Below are 17,377 nucleotides of genomic sequence, written 5' to 3'. Positions count from 1 at the left end.
TTTTTTGTGTATTTGTAAATCTAATTGCTTTCAAAAGACAAGTAAGTAATATCCAATATTTTACATTTTAGAACAATCTTGCCAAACACTGGAAATAACGAGGTCTGGAATAGTTTCCTAATTGTGATGTTTTAGAATCCAAGGTCGCTTAACGTGACCACTCTGCTTAATCATCTCTTCAGTCAGTCTTTTTCTGATCGTGGGGCTTTTTTTGTGGCGGTTAATTGCATACCACATTGCCAACAACTGGCTTGGCATGCAAACTACAACTTTATTTTGACGGTTTTAGGGGATCTGTGAGCCGCAACGACCTTTGAAAGATACAGGAAAAAAGTTTTGTGTGTGTTCTTCTTTTCCACGCAGGGTAAGGCTCCTTTTGGCTGCTTGATGTTTCATTTCAACACATTGTCAGATTTCAAAAGAAGGAAAACTTGGACTCTTTACATTGAGTTTAATGGAGTGACATTTCTTGTCCCCACGAGCCCCTAATTTCATCAGAATGTAAGTTTGAAGGGCATGTTTAAAGGGCATCATCTTTGCATTGAGGTCATGAAAAAAAATGGTCAATGGAAAAAAAACAAGCAGATTTTAACACAGAGAAATGTTCACATGAAGAAGCTAGAGGTAAAAAAAAAATCCTTAAAAATCTGTCCAATTGCTTCCACAATGTCAGTTAATTACCATGTCGACTGCAACCTTCACAGACGAACCTTCACGGTAAAGGCCACTGTGATATTTTCCCATTGAGTTTTTGGGGTTGTTTTTCACAAATTAATTTCCACCAAAAAGGCACGAAAGCCAAAGTGGAATCTATGATTGAAAAAAAAATAATTAAACCTCATTTAGACCGAGTTTTACCTTGTTTTAAAATCTAGTTAGATGGATGGATAATAATTCTCACACCGACTTCTTTATCTAAGCAATCCCCTTTGCTCCTGGCTGTTTTATTGCTATAAAAAACATACCAAAAGAACAATTAGAGTCTCTTTTTGCTCATGAAAAAAGAGAGTATATTTGTATCTGTTTCCGTTTTGCAGCAATTAGCAATAGAATGTAGCTAAGTTTCATCATTATTCACATATCTGTTTAGAACTGTGGGTAAATGAGCTTTTTTGCAACATGGCCATGGTTGATCTCTTATACTCCGCTGGCACCTTCTCGCCGTTGGTGTAATAACTACAACTGTTTTTTTGCAGTTGAGAGGCTGCATCAAAGCCTTCTGTATGCTCTAGCATAAATAAAAAGAAAAAAGAAAAAAAAAAAACAACATACACTTAAAACATTTAAAATAGAACATATTTATACGTTTTTGGGAGCAAATGAGTTAAAATGTGCTTTGTGCGCTTTGATCTCTTGCAGCAATTCAGTTTCATTTTCCATGTCAAGGACTATCAGCGTGTTTATGGTTTCTTAAAGAGAATGAGAAGAGCCACTTCGAATGGCGGTGAATCAAGTCGGCTTTGTTCACGCACACAACAGCGCAAGAAGAACTTTAAATCGGTGGCTGAAGTCGGGCCAAGGGACTGCCGATGAAAATTAGCTTAATTTAGCTAACGCAAGCATATTTACACTGTAAAATGTTGATTAATGTGCATTGTCCTTTATCAAATAAATTTATTCAAATTCATACTTGGACACATCTGCGAAAATACCAAAACAAGGTCTACCCTGCCTCTGTGCAGATATAGAGACCATGAGTCATGCTACACTTGTACTGGGCATGAACATTTCATATAATAAACCTATAGCTGAGAGTGGAATCTGTTTCTGAGGTCCAGACTGCTCCTGATCTGGTGCTGTAACATTTTTTGTAACATAGTTTTATTCTATAACAAGAAATTGATTAGTTGGTCACATGCAACGGGTTCAAACTGTTTAATTAAAGTGCTTTGTCCCATTACCATCAACAAATCATTTAGCGCAGTTTACACTCCAATAGATGTGGGTTAAATGAGGCACTGCTGTGCAAAAATACACAGCAATAGCTTGATTCATTATGGTCTGTTTGTTTGATGAACAAAAAAAAAAGCCTTGGATGTACTTTGATAGACTTAATGATTTTTTTGCAGAATTTTTTTTTGGAATAAAAAAAATTGCCGTGGGCTGCAGAACCAGTCAAATTGCTCAGTTTCCAACAAATTCAAGGTCTGGCGCTATTGAGACAATCAGTCCTAATTATGCCTCTCTGGTTATAAGAGAAGCACTTAGTCTGCATCTTCTCCTCGCAATTGATCTTGAATGTCCTTCTCTCTAAGGAGACTTAAGTTTGTCCCATGTCCTTAATGCCTCTCTTTCTTCCTTTGTTTGCCTATCTCGCTCTCGCCTCCCTTGTTGCCTCTTGCATGCATATTAACAAAATGTGCCTGAAAGACGTTCATCCCTAATGCGAGAGGAAGTTGCAGCTTTATCGGCCCCCTCATGACTTATTCAGGCTAATGTGCGACAGTGATGCCCTAATGGCATGCTGTTGTAGAGTTGCTAACAAATGTCAGGCCTTTAGTGTCCGCCCAGAGTCTGATTAATAAGCGGTGGCCCCGACCCAATGGTGAGACGTATAGGGAGGAAACCTGACAGGACACCCGTATGGACAAAATACATAATGGACCGTATGTTGGCCAGCTGAAAGTGAGACGCAGTGATAGGCATCCGGTTACAAATGAGTAAGCAGAAGTTAAGGATCATGCCCAAGGGCAATTTGTTTGTACGTCACCTTCATTAGACGTAAAAGCGGCGTTCAGAGCCGCGTCAATGGCCAAAATTCTAAATAAATAAACGTCTACATAATTTCTTCATCTTTGTATGTTTTTTTTTTGGGGGGGGGGGGGGTTGCTTGTTTTGTTTGTTCTTAAGAGTGGACCTTGACTCTGAAATTGAATTGAAATTGAATTGAAATTAAATTGAAATTAAATTGAAATTGAAATGAATAAAATAATTAAAGGGAAAATAAAAAGGAAAATAAAAATGTATATAAAAATATAATTTAAAAATGTAATACAAAAACTATATATACATATATATCCCTAAATAAATAAAGTAAGAACAAATGGGGAAATAAAACGAGATAAAAAAAAATACATATAAATGTAGTACTAAAAATAGAGCTATCTGGATGTCTGTAAAAGAGCTAGATTTAGCAGCACATGTTCAAATTACTAAAACGTCTTATGACTGTATCATATTGTACTGTTGACACACGTATTACTGTTTCAAATTGTTGATAGCGTATTTAGCATCTCTGAGAAAAGCAGTTCTGTAGTATCTCCACTTTGTATATCTCAACATTAGCGATAGGCAATCATTAGTCCTCTATATCAACATTAGCGATAGGCTATCGTCAGTCCTTTTAATGATACTATCAGATAGCTTCATCAAAAGGACAAAGCAAGGTGAGGTGTTATTGAACCTCCCACCATGCTTGAAAATCATTACGTGAATATACTTTAACTACCGTACTTCTATTAGCTAATAGATTGGACTCTGGACTTAACGGGCACATCTTGTGCATGTTAGCATGTTAGCACAACGTCTTTCACCACATGAACATAATTTGTCCGAGTCATGGTTTTGATTGTTTGTAGTTATTGAAACATTCAAAAGAAGTAAAACATATTGCACTACAATAAACTTTCCATTTTCCCTCATGCTAGCCCAGTCATGCTCGCACAGACAATAATTTTCCCAAATAGTTCCATAGAATTGTCCGAAATGTGTCTATAACATTTAGAGGGGTCTAGTTATGGGACTGCTGCTGAGCAAAGTAGTCACATCTTATCTCCAGCATACTTATTAATTTATTTATCTGGAATTTTTTCAGAAGTGACATGATTTCAACAGGAAGAGACCTGAATTCAACAGGAAGTAACCTGATTTCAACAGGAAGTGACCCGGAAGTGGCTTAAAATCAACAATAGTGGCCTGATTTCAACAGGAAGTGACCTGAATTAAACAGGAAGTGGCCTAAAATCACTACTATTACTGCTACAAGTACTACATGCGGATTTCCACCTTGCAAGAGTCAGCAGGTCCATTCAAAATTTCCGCGGAAATTTCTCTAGTTCAACTCATTATTGATTAATCTATGTGCCATAATAGCATTTGAGACAAATTAATGTTCACCTCAAGCCCCACTGGATCAAACCTATTCAAAATAAAACAGTCGGCTACAAATGCCCAGTAAATGTTCCTCTTAACCTATCAAGCGAAAGCTAATTGAGTCATTTAATTATAACCTTGACACGCAACCTCTGATCTGTAGTCCGATGTGTGAACTTGACTGAGGAAGCATACTATACCCTGAAAAGAAGTCCATGGCTTAATGATGAGTTGAAGGAAAAACACAAATGCATTTGTTTTAAGAGTCAAACAAACTAACTGTAGAATTCACATGGTAACTAACAATGCCCTTCAAAATGGATAAAGAGAAGGAAACCAAATCCAGCTAATCTGTAATACATTAGCAAGCACACTAACAGTATGTTACAGCCCATTAGTGGTTAACAATGATAGCTGATTTTCAGATGCCACTGATAGCCATTACAGTAATTCGCTGCAGCCTGTGTCAACTCCCCTGTTGACGACGACTGCTTCCGGGCGGGCCCTGACATCGGATCAATAATGCAAACCCTCCTTAAAGTTCTGCCTTGTGGTTCCAGTTAAAAGAGCTTCCTGTCGAACTAATGATGCAGGTTAATTGCCTTGTCATAGTTTGGGAGTTTATTGGTAAAGCAACATGAGCTGTTTAAAAAAGAAAGCCTCCAGGGATGTGCCGTTTGCTCGCCGCGTATTGCCTCTGTAGTTTTATCGATGAGCTCTTCATGTCTTCGCTGACCAACAAAGTGCTGGAATGGACAGGGTCAATATGGTTAAGAGGAAACAGTTTGAGCTAACAATGAGTCATTTTGTCGGAGAAATTATTTTACACTGGATGTATGGAGGACCAAAACTGCCAAAATAAAAAATAAAAAAATAAATGGATATAAAAATATAATTCAAAAATTAAATACACAAACTATATATATATATATCCCAAAATAAATAAAGTAAGAACAAATAGAGTAACAAAAAGAGATTTTTTTTTTTTTTAAATATATAAATAGAGTTAAATATCAATCTATTTTTAATACTTCGTCGTCCAGGCATCCCAGTGCTTCTTTATGGCTAGCCACTGCTACACTCATTTTTAGTGAATAATTAGAATGGCATTTGTTTCAATTCTTACATGCTGATAGTAATAATCAGAATTTTTGCTTCAAGCCACCCAGCTCTGCATTGGAAGGAAATGTCCAATTACACTCACGTAAAATAAATTATTACTGACATCTGAAACTCTTTGTTTTTTGTGGTTATTCACATAAATTGTTCATGATCCCGTATTACTTTTACCACCAAATGTTCGCCAATAATCCCGCCATTTAAAAACATTCTTCATCAGATTCTGAAGTGCTTTGGGACACCATAAAAATATCATTTCCCCCCAATAACACGGCATGTATTATTAACTACCGGAGAGAAGATACCATGAGCCATAAACGCGGCGCGGAACACTTTTTCCTGCGAAGAGACTTTTAATGGAGCTCAAAGTGATGTGACATTTTGTTCTATTACTCAATTCCCCCGTTTGAATGTTATAACTATCATGTAAAAGTTGATGTCATTTTTTTTTTTCATTCCACCTTTTCCTCTCCAGAATAGTTTCATGCCTCATGAGGGGGTGCTACACGATCACACACTTCATTAAAATTGTACCACACCTGCCTTAAAAAAGTGGTGTGTAAGCAAAAGAGCAACGGATAGAGAGAGAGAAAGAAAGAGAGAAAAGGAACCCCAATTGTGAACATACTGCTTTGGCACTGCGGCTCTCCCCGCTTATGAGTGCTATGAGCACGCCTCATTACCTTCAAAGAGCATATTTAACCATCATTTTGGGATAGTTGCCAACATTTTTTTTTTTCCTCAGGAAGATTCCAAAACAATGTGGTTTCACGATCTTTATGTTTGTAATTTTTCAATAATGAATAAATGATGATGTTCTGATTGGCCTCCTAAAGCATGGTGCACATCTCATCGCTAGTTCTTCTTCTTTGTTATTTTTCAACAATGAGATGTACAATCTTTTTTTCTTTTTTTTTTGCCATAAGGTGCAATTGCACATAAGCTACTACTACAGTAGTCCGCAGTGGCGCTCAGTTTTTTTTTTAATTAGGCATATTAATACACATCAAATCTTTTCTGTTACAGACTTAAATAAAAACATTGTTAATGCAAGTTATTCTTTGTTGTAAAATGATCTGTATTTCATTTTTTCTTTTTATGTCACAGAAGAAGACTGTGGGCCTGTTATAAAAATAGCTCACCGGTCATGGGGCAATTGTGATTTCCCAGAAATATTATAGTATTAGTGATCATTTGAAAATGTGAACATAGGCAGATATTTATAGGAATAAAATGTAGCATATTGATTTTATCTGTTTCCTACATATTATGGGAAACCCTTCACATAAGTGAATGCCATTCATTGCTAATTAAAACATAATAATAATAATAATAAGGATTCAAAAAATTTACCTGATGTTGATTTTGGTATTTAGCCGAATATAATTACGATAACTGATTAATTGGCCAATCAATTTGAAAAACAAAACAAAAAACAAACAAATAAAATAACTTCTTTTTTTTGGTCCCTTAAACCTTGCCTATAACAATAAAGATGTGACACACAAGGCAGAGCGTTTGACAGGTTTACAATATGCTGTCCTTCTGTTTTTGTTTAACTTTACAACAGAGAGCAAAATCTGCATGAAGTGGCCGGCTTTCCGCCTATTTTGGTGGGAATGTCTAAACATCATAAATATAAATTCATTGGGCAATGTTTTTTGCACAATTTTCTTTTGCATTTGAGGGTGTAACAGGAAACAATACAAAACAACACTAATATATATATATGCCCTATTTCTCGAAAGTCACACAAAATGAACATATTGGGCAAGATCTCATTTCAGAGCATCAACGGTGCATGTTTTACTTTTATTTTGCTTCCTCAACAATCAATGCTAAGATAAGTTAAGATGATTCAAATAATAGAATGTACCTTACATGAAGTAGAAGATTAACTGAATTTACTAGATTAATCAATTTGTGGCATTGCTTTGATTACATTTTACAGGTATAATTTTGCAAGAAAAAAAAAATGGTCCAAATGTGACAGTTAAAATAAAGAGCCAATAATGTGCATCCAAAAACAGACAAAATGCTTAACCAGATGTTACTCAATTTGCTTAAATGTCTTCTGAGGTCGCAGCAATATACATCAAGATCAGCCCTCCAGTTATTTTTTTGTCCTGCTCCCGAGTCCAGATGCAATTATAGATGCTCTGTTGTATGGAGAGGATGCATTTTGCGTTTCCATGCCTGCACACACATGCAAGCGAGCGGACAGAGTGTGCATGAAGGTTTGAGTGTACTCAGCTGTGGAGCTGCGCTCTCTGTCTGACGACTGATAGCTGCCCTGTGGGCAACTATGGCCTTGTGACCCCTCACCTTTAAAAACCTGGCTTCCTTTTGCGATTTGTTTTTGTATTTCAGGGTAGAAACAATTTAGATATGGCTACAATAAGTAAATATGGACAAGTCAAATAATGTCAGGTGGGGCCCATTTTTTGGACGAGCTATATTCGTAAGAGCGTGTTCAAAATGGAGGTCACAAATCACTTGAGGTCTTAAGCACGTCGGGTTACTCCAAGGTTATGAAAACAACGGAACATATTTCTAGTTATGTATCTTGAATTATACAATATAAAGATGTCACGTTTCAGTTCTCTGGGGTTGGGATTTTGTTTGTTTCTTTTTTTCTGTGTACAGTGTTTGTTTTGTGTTCCTTGTCTTTCCCCTCGTCTCGTTAGGTGTAAGCACGTTTGCCTGTGTGTCTTCCCCAGGTGTGTGTAGTGTTGGTGTATTTATTATGTTGTGTCTGTCCAGTCAGTGTGGGAGCATTGTCGACGTTATGTGTATTTGTGTGTCTCGTCTCGTCAAAGCTAAGCCTTTGTCACAGCCAAGCTTTGTCACAGGCAAGTTTTTGTTAGTTAAGTCTTTGTCTCAGGCAAGCTTTTGTCATAGCCAAGCTTTTGTCACAGTCGAGTCTTCATCACAGCCAAGTCTCCATCACAGCCAAGTCGCCATTGTCACAGCCAAGTCGTCTTCGTCACAGTCAAGTAACTATTGTCACAGCAGAGTCATCTTGTCACAGCCAAGTTGTCTTTGTCACAGCCAAGTAGCCATTCTCACAGCCAAGTAGTCATTGTCACAGCCAAGTCATCCTCGTCACAGCCAAGTTGTCTTCATCACAGCCAAGTTGTCCTCATCACAGCCAAGTCGTCCTCGTCACAGCCAGGTCGTCCTCGTCACAGCCAAGTTGTCCTCATCACATCCAAGTCATCCTCGTCACCGCCAAGTAACCATTGTCACAGCAGAGTCATGTTGTCACAGCCAAGTTGTCTTTGTCACTGCCAAGTAGCCATTGTCACAGCCAAGTAGTCATTGTCACAGCCAAGTCATCCTCGTCACAGCCAAGTTGTCCTCATCACAGCCAAGTTGTCCTCATCACAGCCAAGTCGTCCTCATCACAGCCAAGTCGTCCTCGTCACAGCCAGGTCGTCCTCGTCACAGCCAAGTCGTCCTTGTCACATCCAATTCGTCCTCATCACATCCAAGTCATCCTCGTCACCGCCAAGTAACCATTGTCACAGCAGAGTCATGTTGTCACAGCCAAGTTGTCTTTGTCACTGCCAAGTAGCCATTCTCACAGCCAAGTAGTCATTGTCACAGCCAAGTCATCCTCGTCACAGCCAAGTAGTCATTGTCACAGCCAAGTCGTCCTCGTCACAGCCAAGTCGTCCTCATCACGGCCAAGTCGTCCACGTCACATCCAAGTCATCCTCGTCACCGCCAAGTTGTCCTCGTCACATCCAAGTTGTCCTCGTCACAGCCAAGAAGCCCCAGCCAAGTCATAGTCACTACACTGCAAGTCAAGTCAAGGCAAATCAGGTCACATCCACTCACGTTCCATCATGACACATTCATTCAAAATCCACAAAAGGCCCCACGAAAAACATACATGTAATTATGATATTTTGTATAACCGTAAAACTTAATAAAGTTCGGACCATAAACCGCATGTTATTACATACAGCTGTAATTTGTAGATTTTCTCAATGGGAGTGTCACGTTAATATTCAGATCGGCACAAGATATTGCTTTGCATTTGTGTTTCTTTGTATTGCTTCCACTTGTTTATTTCATACAGTAAGTTGCCAATTAGCGCTAGCCTAAAATAGGTCGGCTATCTTAATGCTAACACACAACCGGAAATGCTATAGATAGGCTAATGGTCATTTTAAAACATCGATGAGATCTACCGTACTGGTGTCATTAAATTTGGGAGGAGGCACAAGGATAAGTATGTCCGCCTTTTTCCAAAGACACCGAGTAATGAGCTGAGGCTTCATCCATCATGACTGCCAAAATTGACATTGTTCTTTCCAGACAGACGTTGCATGAACTGCTCCTAACACTTGAGCGGGGACATCTTTTGTTCCATAACCTTACACTGCACATCTCTCAGGGAGTCTTTCCATGTGGAAAAAAAAACATTTCCAATAATGAAGCATAGTTTTCCTGTCATGGTGATGAGTGCATGTCAAGGTTTTACTAACAATGAAGTGTTAGGCTAGCCTTGAATGGCACGCGGCTATGAGGTCTTCATGAGTTTGTAAACACAAGGAGCTAGGATAGTGTGTTTATATGCAGTCAATAGGGCAACATTCAGATTTAAAAAATAAATCAAATAAAATAATGAATAAGACCCTACCCCTTTTGTAACCGGAATCAGGTCGGTGCAGTTGTTAAATTTAGTTTTTATCACCTCTGCCTTTTCGCTAAAGTGAAATGTTTTTTTTATCTTTTAAAAACTTTAGACAAGTCATGTACGCTTTTATTTCAACTGTGCTCTATTGCTTGCAGTTAGTTCAGAACTCTGCAGCACAACTTTTAACAGGAACAAAAAAAAATACAAACATATATTGACAATCATTGCGTCTTTGCACTTGCTTCCTGTTAATTTTAGAATTGATTTAAATGTTTTTTTTATTTTTTTCCCTCTGACCATGACCACTACTTTTAACAAACACTTAAAAAAAATTGCTTTGTTTTCTAACATGGTGTAAACGTGCTGCCTGAACCATATTTGGTCCCATTATCATTTTACCCAATCAGAAATATAAATAAATGAGTTAATTTCCTGCATTTCCATTTTTGGATGATAAATGTTGACCTGTTAGTAAGTATCCACTAGCTAAACGCTACAATCTCTTGATAGATATTTCTCTGTCTGTTTGCACATCTGTCCTAGTGAGATGAAGGCGACTTTCTTGGCGGTGCCGCACCCGGAATCAAAGCGGAACTCTCCACGGCCTGGCTCAAAGGAGGCTTGGAAGGGTGCAAAGGGGGGTCTTCAAGCAGCTTTTAGGTTCAAAAGCCTTTATCACCTCCAGACGCTTACCACTGTCAACCCCACTAGAGTCAACTTGCTATGATTGCGTCCTTGTCTTTAGGGGTTATTTGCCTGGACTAACACATACTCAGGACGGGCATCAAGCCTGGTGAAGGGAAACACGAGCCCGCACATACAGAAACGTTTAAAGTGGTAATATTGTCATTTTATCCTAAAATAACAGCTGCAAAATCATTTTATGCTACACTGACTTCTAATGTCTGTCTGTGTCATTGCCAACTGGCCAACTTTAGTGGTCTATAAAATTGGTGGAGCAGCCAGGGCACCTCTAGTGACCTTTTGGCACGGTCAGGGCTAACAAAAGTGTTCAAAGTTGTGTGCTGAAAATGCAAATGAAAAATGTTTTTGTGTTTAGAATGTAAACTTGCTTACTGTCATTCATTTTTGGCAATGTTTTCGTTTTAACAAATATTTACGGCTGATTTACCTAACTACAGGATTAGGACTAGTGAAGAGGAAAAAAAAGGTTGGCAGGTATCTGATGTTATTCTCAGAATTCAGATTTTAAAGTAGACACACAATTCATAGCTCCCCACCACAAAGTCAGAATTCTCACTTAAAATCAGAATTCTGAGATTAAAGTTAGAATTCTAAGATTAAAGTGAGAATTCTCACTTTAAAGTCAGAATTTTGAGATTAAGGTCAGAATTCTAAGATTAAAGTGAGAATTCTCACTTTAAAGTCCAAATTCTGAGATTAAAGTCAGAATGCTCACTTTAAAATCAGAATTCTGTGAATAAAGTCAGAATTCTGTGAATAAAGTCAGAATTATGTGATTTAAGACAGAATTCTCACTTTAAAATCAGAATTCTAAGATTAAAGTGAGATTTCTCACTTTAAAATCAGAATTTTGAGATTAAGGTCAGAATTCTAAAATTAAAGTCAGAATTCTCACTTTAAAGTCAGAATTCTGAGATTAAAGTCAGAATGCTCACTTTAAAGTCAGAATTCTGTGAATAAAGTCAGAAGTCCCACTTTAAAGTCAGAATTATGTGATGTAAGTGAAAATTCTCACTTTAAAATATGAATTCTGTGATTAAAGTCAGAATTCTCGCTTTAAAGTCAGAATTCTCACTTTAAAGTCAGAATTCTGAGATTAAAGTGAGAATTCTAAGATTAAAGTGAGAATTCTCACTTTAAATCATAATTTTGAGATTAAGGTCAGAATTCTAAGATTAAAGTCAGAATTCTGAGAATAAAATGAGAATCCTGCCAACCTTTTTTTCCTCTTCATTGGCACTAATCCTCTTCCGTAGTAAAGGGAGTCCATCCATCCATTTTCTTGTCCTCACAAGGTTCGCGGGGGCTCAGCTGGCTTCAGACAGTAGGTGGGGTACACCCTGAACTAGGTACCAGCCAATCGCAGGGCACACAGAGACAAACAACCATCCACACTCTTAATCAAACCTATGGACAATTTGGAGTGTTCAATCAACCTGACATGCATGTCTTTGGAATGTGGGAGGAAACCGGAGTACCCGGAGAAAACCCACGCAAGCACCTGAAGAAAAATGCAACCTCCACTCAGGAAGGCCGAAGCCCGAACTCAATCTGGGAGGCGGACGTGCTAACCAGTCACCCATTGTGCCGCCCTAGTAAAGGGAGTGCTTTTTTTTTTTTTAACAACACTATTATTTCCTACAGCGGCTTTAACCAACATTTAATATAACGTGCATGTCCTTTCTTTGATTAATAGCGTCCTTTAAAATGAATAGGGCAATTGATGTTCTTCTTCATGGGCCTGCAAGTAATTTACCATATTAACTTGCTTACACAGACACTTTTTTGTCAAAGTTTAAGAACCTTGATTAAATCAAGTTAATGGCAGCTGACTGCAATGGCATCCAAATGTCCCCACGCAGCCTACGCTGTTGCAGGGAGGTAACATGAATTCCGAGGGTGTTGGAAGAGGGCAGCACACCTCATTGGCTTTCCTGTGATGTCCTCGACCATCTTTGAAGATGTCCTCCAGCTCCATTCACCTTTGAATTCTTATCACGGCCCAATAGATCAGTAGTGAAATATACCCTCCAAAGTTAAGAATTCATGAATTTTACAGAGGAATATCTTTTACCGAGTCCGTATCGCCAAGGGAAAAGTTCTTCTTTTGCAGAAAGGAAGTTGCACTGTTAAAGTGAAAAACTGATTGCAGTATTGATATTCCATGCTAAGGCTCATGTCATGTTGTTGGGAATTAACGCGTCGGGGTGGGTCCTTGCTTATTTCATAGAAAGGTCACCTTTTTATATGCCTGATAAAAGGTTGAGATCATGCATCTAGCATGAAAATGATATACTGCTTTCCATCCACTGGGTGTGTGTATGTGCTGAATAATGAATCGATATACACTGATAAAAGCCGCCGCTAAACACTCACTAGACACAACATTAGTAAGATGTAAGATCCCATAAGCGCTGGTTGAAAGAATTCTGCTTTTAAAAATATAACCACAATGGCATTGTGAGTTGGAATGTAATATTTACCTTTGGATGAAAAAAAAAAATGAAAAAAGATTTTATGCTGCTCAAAACTAAAACTGTCATGCTGATTCCAAAATTGCAGTCAGTTTTTTTTCTAGCACATCAAATTTTTCTCCACAACTCACCATCCAGATAAGTAAAATGCCACTGATTATCTGTAGAAAGACTGTAGTAAGCGCTGATTACAACTGGACTAATTTACAGCTATCTCGCAACTTGTTTGTACAGTCAGAATAATAATATCTGCAAACAGAAAAATAGCATAGTAGGAATTAAGACATATTTATTTCATTAAAAAAAGAAACGGGGATCCTATAGCTAAAAATAAATAAATAAATAAAAACTTGACATAATAGAGAAAAATAAATCCGTTTAAATTGATTTTCTTTTTCCAGCCCGATATTGATTTAAAAAAAAACATGAATTGATTATTTCAATATCTCTTTCCCCCATAAATTCTTAAGAAAATTACAGGCCTTTTTTTTTTATTCTTAGTTTTCTTGAAAATTACCGTTGAAAAGTATCTTCTTACATTTATGAAAGACCTGACTTATTGCACTTTTCAATTAAATTCAGATTCTTTTAAATGTATATTTACAATTATTGAATTAGAATGATACATTTTGATCTCATCCTTGCTAATTTCAATGTTTGTGTTACACTTAAGTGATTATAACACGCGTTAAAAATGTATGTACTTGGAATTTAATTAAGTGTGTCGTTTTTATCATGTCCTTGACATTTAAGAAAAATTGCGTTCTATAATTAATCAATATCGGATTGAAGTGAATCGAATAAAAATGAAAATCGAATCGAACTGAACTCTTGTGAATTGAATTGATTGCGGAAATTAGAATCGATACCCAGCCGTACTACTAGTGATGAAATGTGGTGAAATTCATTGTGTATTTCATTTTCAAATTGTAGCGTCCCGTAAATGTATTTTTATTTTTTTTTATATCTGGTTGTCCTAGCGTAATCATTAAATATGCTTTTTGCATTGGCTATATGTTATTTTGATACAGCTTTTACACTGGATCACAATAGATCATGCAGGTGCACCCACTGTGGGGGGGGGGGGGGAGTGTCTGTAATCGTGGTGGATACATATTTTTAATTGCAATAATGTATATTTTAATATGATTGCTCAAACCCATCTAGGAGTGGAACCCACGTTTTTTTTATAACCTTTAGGTGTACCACACACAAATGTTTTATAGATGGAGCTAAACAACTTTGAGTCACTTACCTTTTCCATATTTCTACGCATCTGTTGCATATTATTCACATAACATGCAGGACTTAAGCAAAGCAGAGTCCTGACAAAAAGGTGAGCAATGCTTTTGGGATGAGGATCAATGACATTGCCGTGAATCACTGTACCTCCATGTTATTGTGCTGTAAAGAGTGCAGAGATGCTGACCTCCGTGTCAGCAACAGGCTACTGGCGTTGTTCTCAGCCGATTGTCCCTCGGGTCAAATGGAACAGGGGGAAGCAGCTGGAAGTGGAAGAACACGCATCATATTTACAATAGGAAAACACACGCTAAGAAAGCAACCCGACACACACAATATGACATCCTCTTCTCTTATCGGGCCGCATCTGTTTCCTGGAGCTCACGCCGGCTGACCAACTCCATTGAGGCGGACCGGAGAACCACAGCTTGTAGGGTTTGGGCCAAACCTTTATTCATAAATTCTCATCTTCCCTGAGTGTTTCCCAAAGAAACACAGGTCCACTCATTTATCTTTCCCCACTCCAACGACTATAAACACTCTAAAGGATGTTCGCCATGTCCTCCGCAGTCTCCACGGCTTGCAGTGACAATGGCAAAGCCATTGTTGACATGCTGTGATGGTCGTGGTGCGGCTGTTAAATATTTGGACCAAGACTAAACTAGTGTGTCGCTCTAACATATGCAGCTTTGTCTGGAATACCACCGTCAGGCCAGGATGGTTCCAATGAGTTTCACATGTGCAACTCTTCTTTAAACAATTCCTCTTTTTAATCTATTATTTAAACACCCCCTCAGCGGGGTGTTGCTTTTTCTAAAACGTAGCTTGGAAGCACATTTCCTGTGAATATGTCAGAAATATAGTTTCTGTCTGACAGCGTAGACTAAAATCTATTTTCTTTTCTTAGTCTGTAAATGGAAAGAGAGGAAAAGTAGGTTCTCAGATTATTTTTCTTAATCATTGTTTTATTAACTCATTCACTCCCAGCCATTTTCACTGAAGCAACAACCTTCACTCTCGGCTGTTTTACTGGATTTTGACTGATTTTGCAAGGACCACAGAATATTGTCTTCTATTGCTATAAAAACATGGAATCTATCAAAAGAAAGAATAGAGTATCTTCTTTCATCAGGAAAAAAAAGTATATTTCTATCTGTTTCCGTTTTGCAGCAGTTAGCATTAGAATATAGCTAAGTTGAATCATTATTCACAAATCTGTTTCAAACAGTGGGGAAAAGAGCTTTTTGCAACATGGCCCTGGCTGATCTCTTATACTCTGCTGCCACCTGCTGGCCGTTTTTTTGTAGTAACTACCATTGCTTTAAGCCACTGGTTCTCAGTCCCGGTCCTCAGTCCCGGTCCTCGAGTACCCCTATCCAGCCTGTTTTCCATGTCTCCCCAGCCAACACAGCTGAGGATCGTTATCAGGCTTCATGCAGAGCTTGCTAATTAGCTGATCGTTTGAAACACCTGTGCTGCTTGTGGGAGACATGGAAAACAGGCTGGATAGGTGTACTCCAGGACCGCGGTTGAGAACCACTGCTTTAAGCGTGTCAGATTGGGGAGTGGGGTGGAGGACCCAAATGCAGGGAGCAAAAGCAGCAAGGCGGGGATGCAGTCAATAAAGTGGATTTAATCAAGAAAAAGCCAAACAAGGTACTTGGCAAAAAAAATAACAAAATCAACAATGTCCAAAAACATAAGTCAAAGAAACAAAGCAACCAGAAACACGGCGAGGCCAGAACATGGACACGAGGACGACAGGACATGGGTGTGAGAGCGACAATGACTCGACAAGGACTGAAAGAAAGCTGAGAACTAAATACACATAGTAACGAGACAAGGAGAGACACCTGGACAAGACACACGTGGCTTGGGGAACTGATTTGGTAACACCGGAATGACAAGCACAGGAGGACTTGATAAACCTTGACGAGACACTGACAAAGGGAGACACACAAGGAAAACATGACCGATACACAAAACCAAAACACAGACCATGACAAAGCGACCTCTTCATGTCAGAAGCTGTATCAAAGCCTTCTGTATGCTCTAGCATTCTAGCAAATATGTTTTTGGGAGAGAAGGACAAAGTATGAAGAAAACGATTGATACTTTTTGAGTTTGAATGAGTTAATGAAAGCATTGGGATATGAACCTTCGATTTGTGGAGTTCCACAAGGGTCTATCATAGAACCTCTTTTAATTTAGATTAATTGATAATGTATGTATTTGAAAAGCGCAAGTAAGCTGCACAACCTGGAAGAAAACCCAGACAAACACGAGGAGAACATTCAAATTCCGCGTAGGAAGAGTGGAGCCAAGATCCGAACCACAACCTCAGAAAAAAACAGCCTCGTCGCTAGCCCCTCCAAAATATCATAATATCATATGCATTCATATAAAATGTGTTCAGTGGACCAGCCGTCTCCTAGTTTTACTGTAAGCAGTTTTGGTATAGTATACACAGTAAATTTGACTCTATTTAGAGTAAATTTGACTCTATTTAGAGTAAAACCAAAAATAAGTTTTAGAGTAATATTTACACTTGGAAGATAATAATATAAAAACATTAAATAAATAAATAAATAATAGTCGCTTAAGGGTTGAGGAACTAACTCGGCTGTCTCCCAAGCTAAAGGTCGTGAGTTCGTTCCTAAACCTTTACGTGACTTTTATTTTTATTTTTTTCAATTCTTTATTTTATTATCTTCCAAGTGTGAATATTAGTCTAAAGCAGAGTCTATTTGGTCCCACTTTAACTAGAGTCAAATTTACTCATAATTTACAGTGTAGGGAATATAATGTCGTGATTACACCCACACGAAAATGGAGGGAAATATGGTGATTTGGGAACGTTAGCTAGGAAGATCAATCCATGCTTTTTCTTCTTTTGTGACTACTGCAGCAACTTGCATTGGTTGCTCCTCAGGGATATCTATTTTTGGTAGCAAAGACTTTAGCACACACATGCTGTCACACCTTGTCATTTTGCAAACAGACGAGCTCACTAATAATCCCGTAATGTGTGATTCCTTCGCATTTGCTGTGTCAACGCATTACTTGATACGTATCATCACTACAGACTTGATTCAAA

General features: G+C 38.1%; 1 protein-coding gene across 3 annotated transcripts in view; it reads right to left on the bottom strand.

The window, feature by feature from the left end:
• Positions 1-17,377, bottom strand: part of LOC147155722 (uncharacterized) — a 253,608-nt gene that overhangs the window by 78,992 nt on the left and 157,239 nt on the right. For 2 of the 3 annotated variants that reach the window (XM_086065616.1, XM_086065617.1), the window contains exon 5: positions 14,468-14,543. In XM_086065616.1, the coding sequence (XP_085921742.1) occupies positions 14,475-14,543 (69 nt within the window). In that variant the 3' untranslated portion in view covers positions 14,468-14,474. Of the gene's footprint in view, positions 1-14,427; positions 14,544-17,377 lie in introns of all 3 variants that reach the window. The other variant, XM_086065614.1, reaches the window with a different exon arrangement.

This window comes from Leptonotus elevatus, chromosome 21 (assembly GCF_054856555.1).
Source record: "Leptonotus elevatus isolate MCC_2025b chromosome 21, RoL_Lele_1.0, whole genome shotgun sequence".
NCBI classification, from domain to species: domain Eukaryota; kingdom Metazoa; phylum Chordata; class Actinopteri; order Syngnathiformes; family Syngnathidae; genus Leptonotus; species Leptonotus elevatus.
Note: the sequence above shows the minus strand (reverse complement) of the source record. Positions and strands in the feature narration are given on the sequence as shown.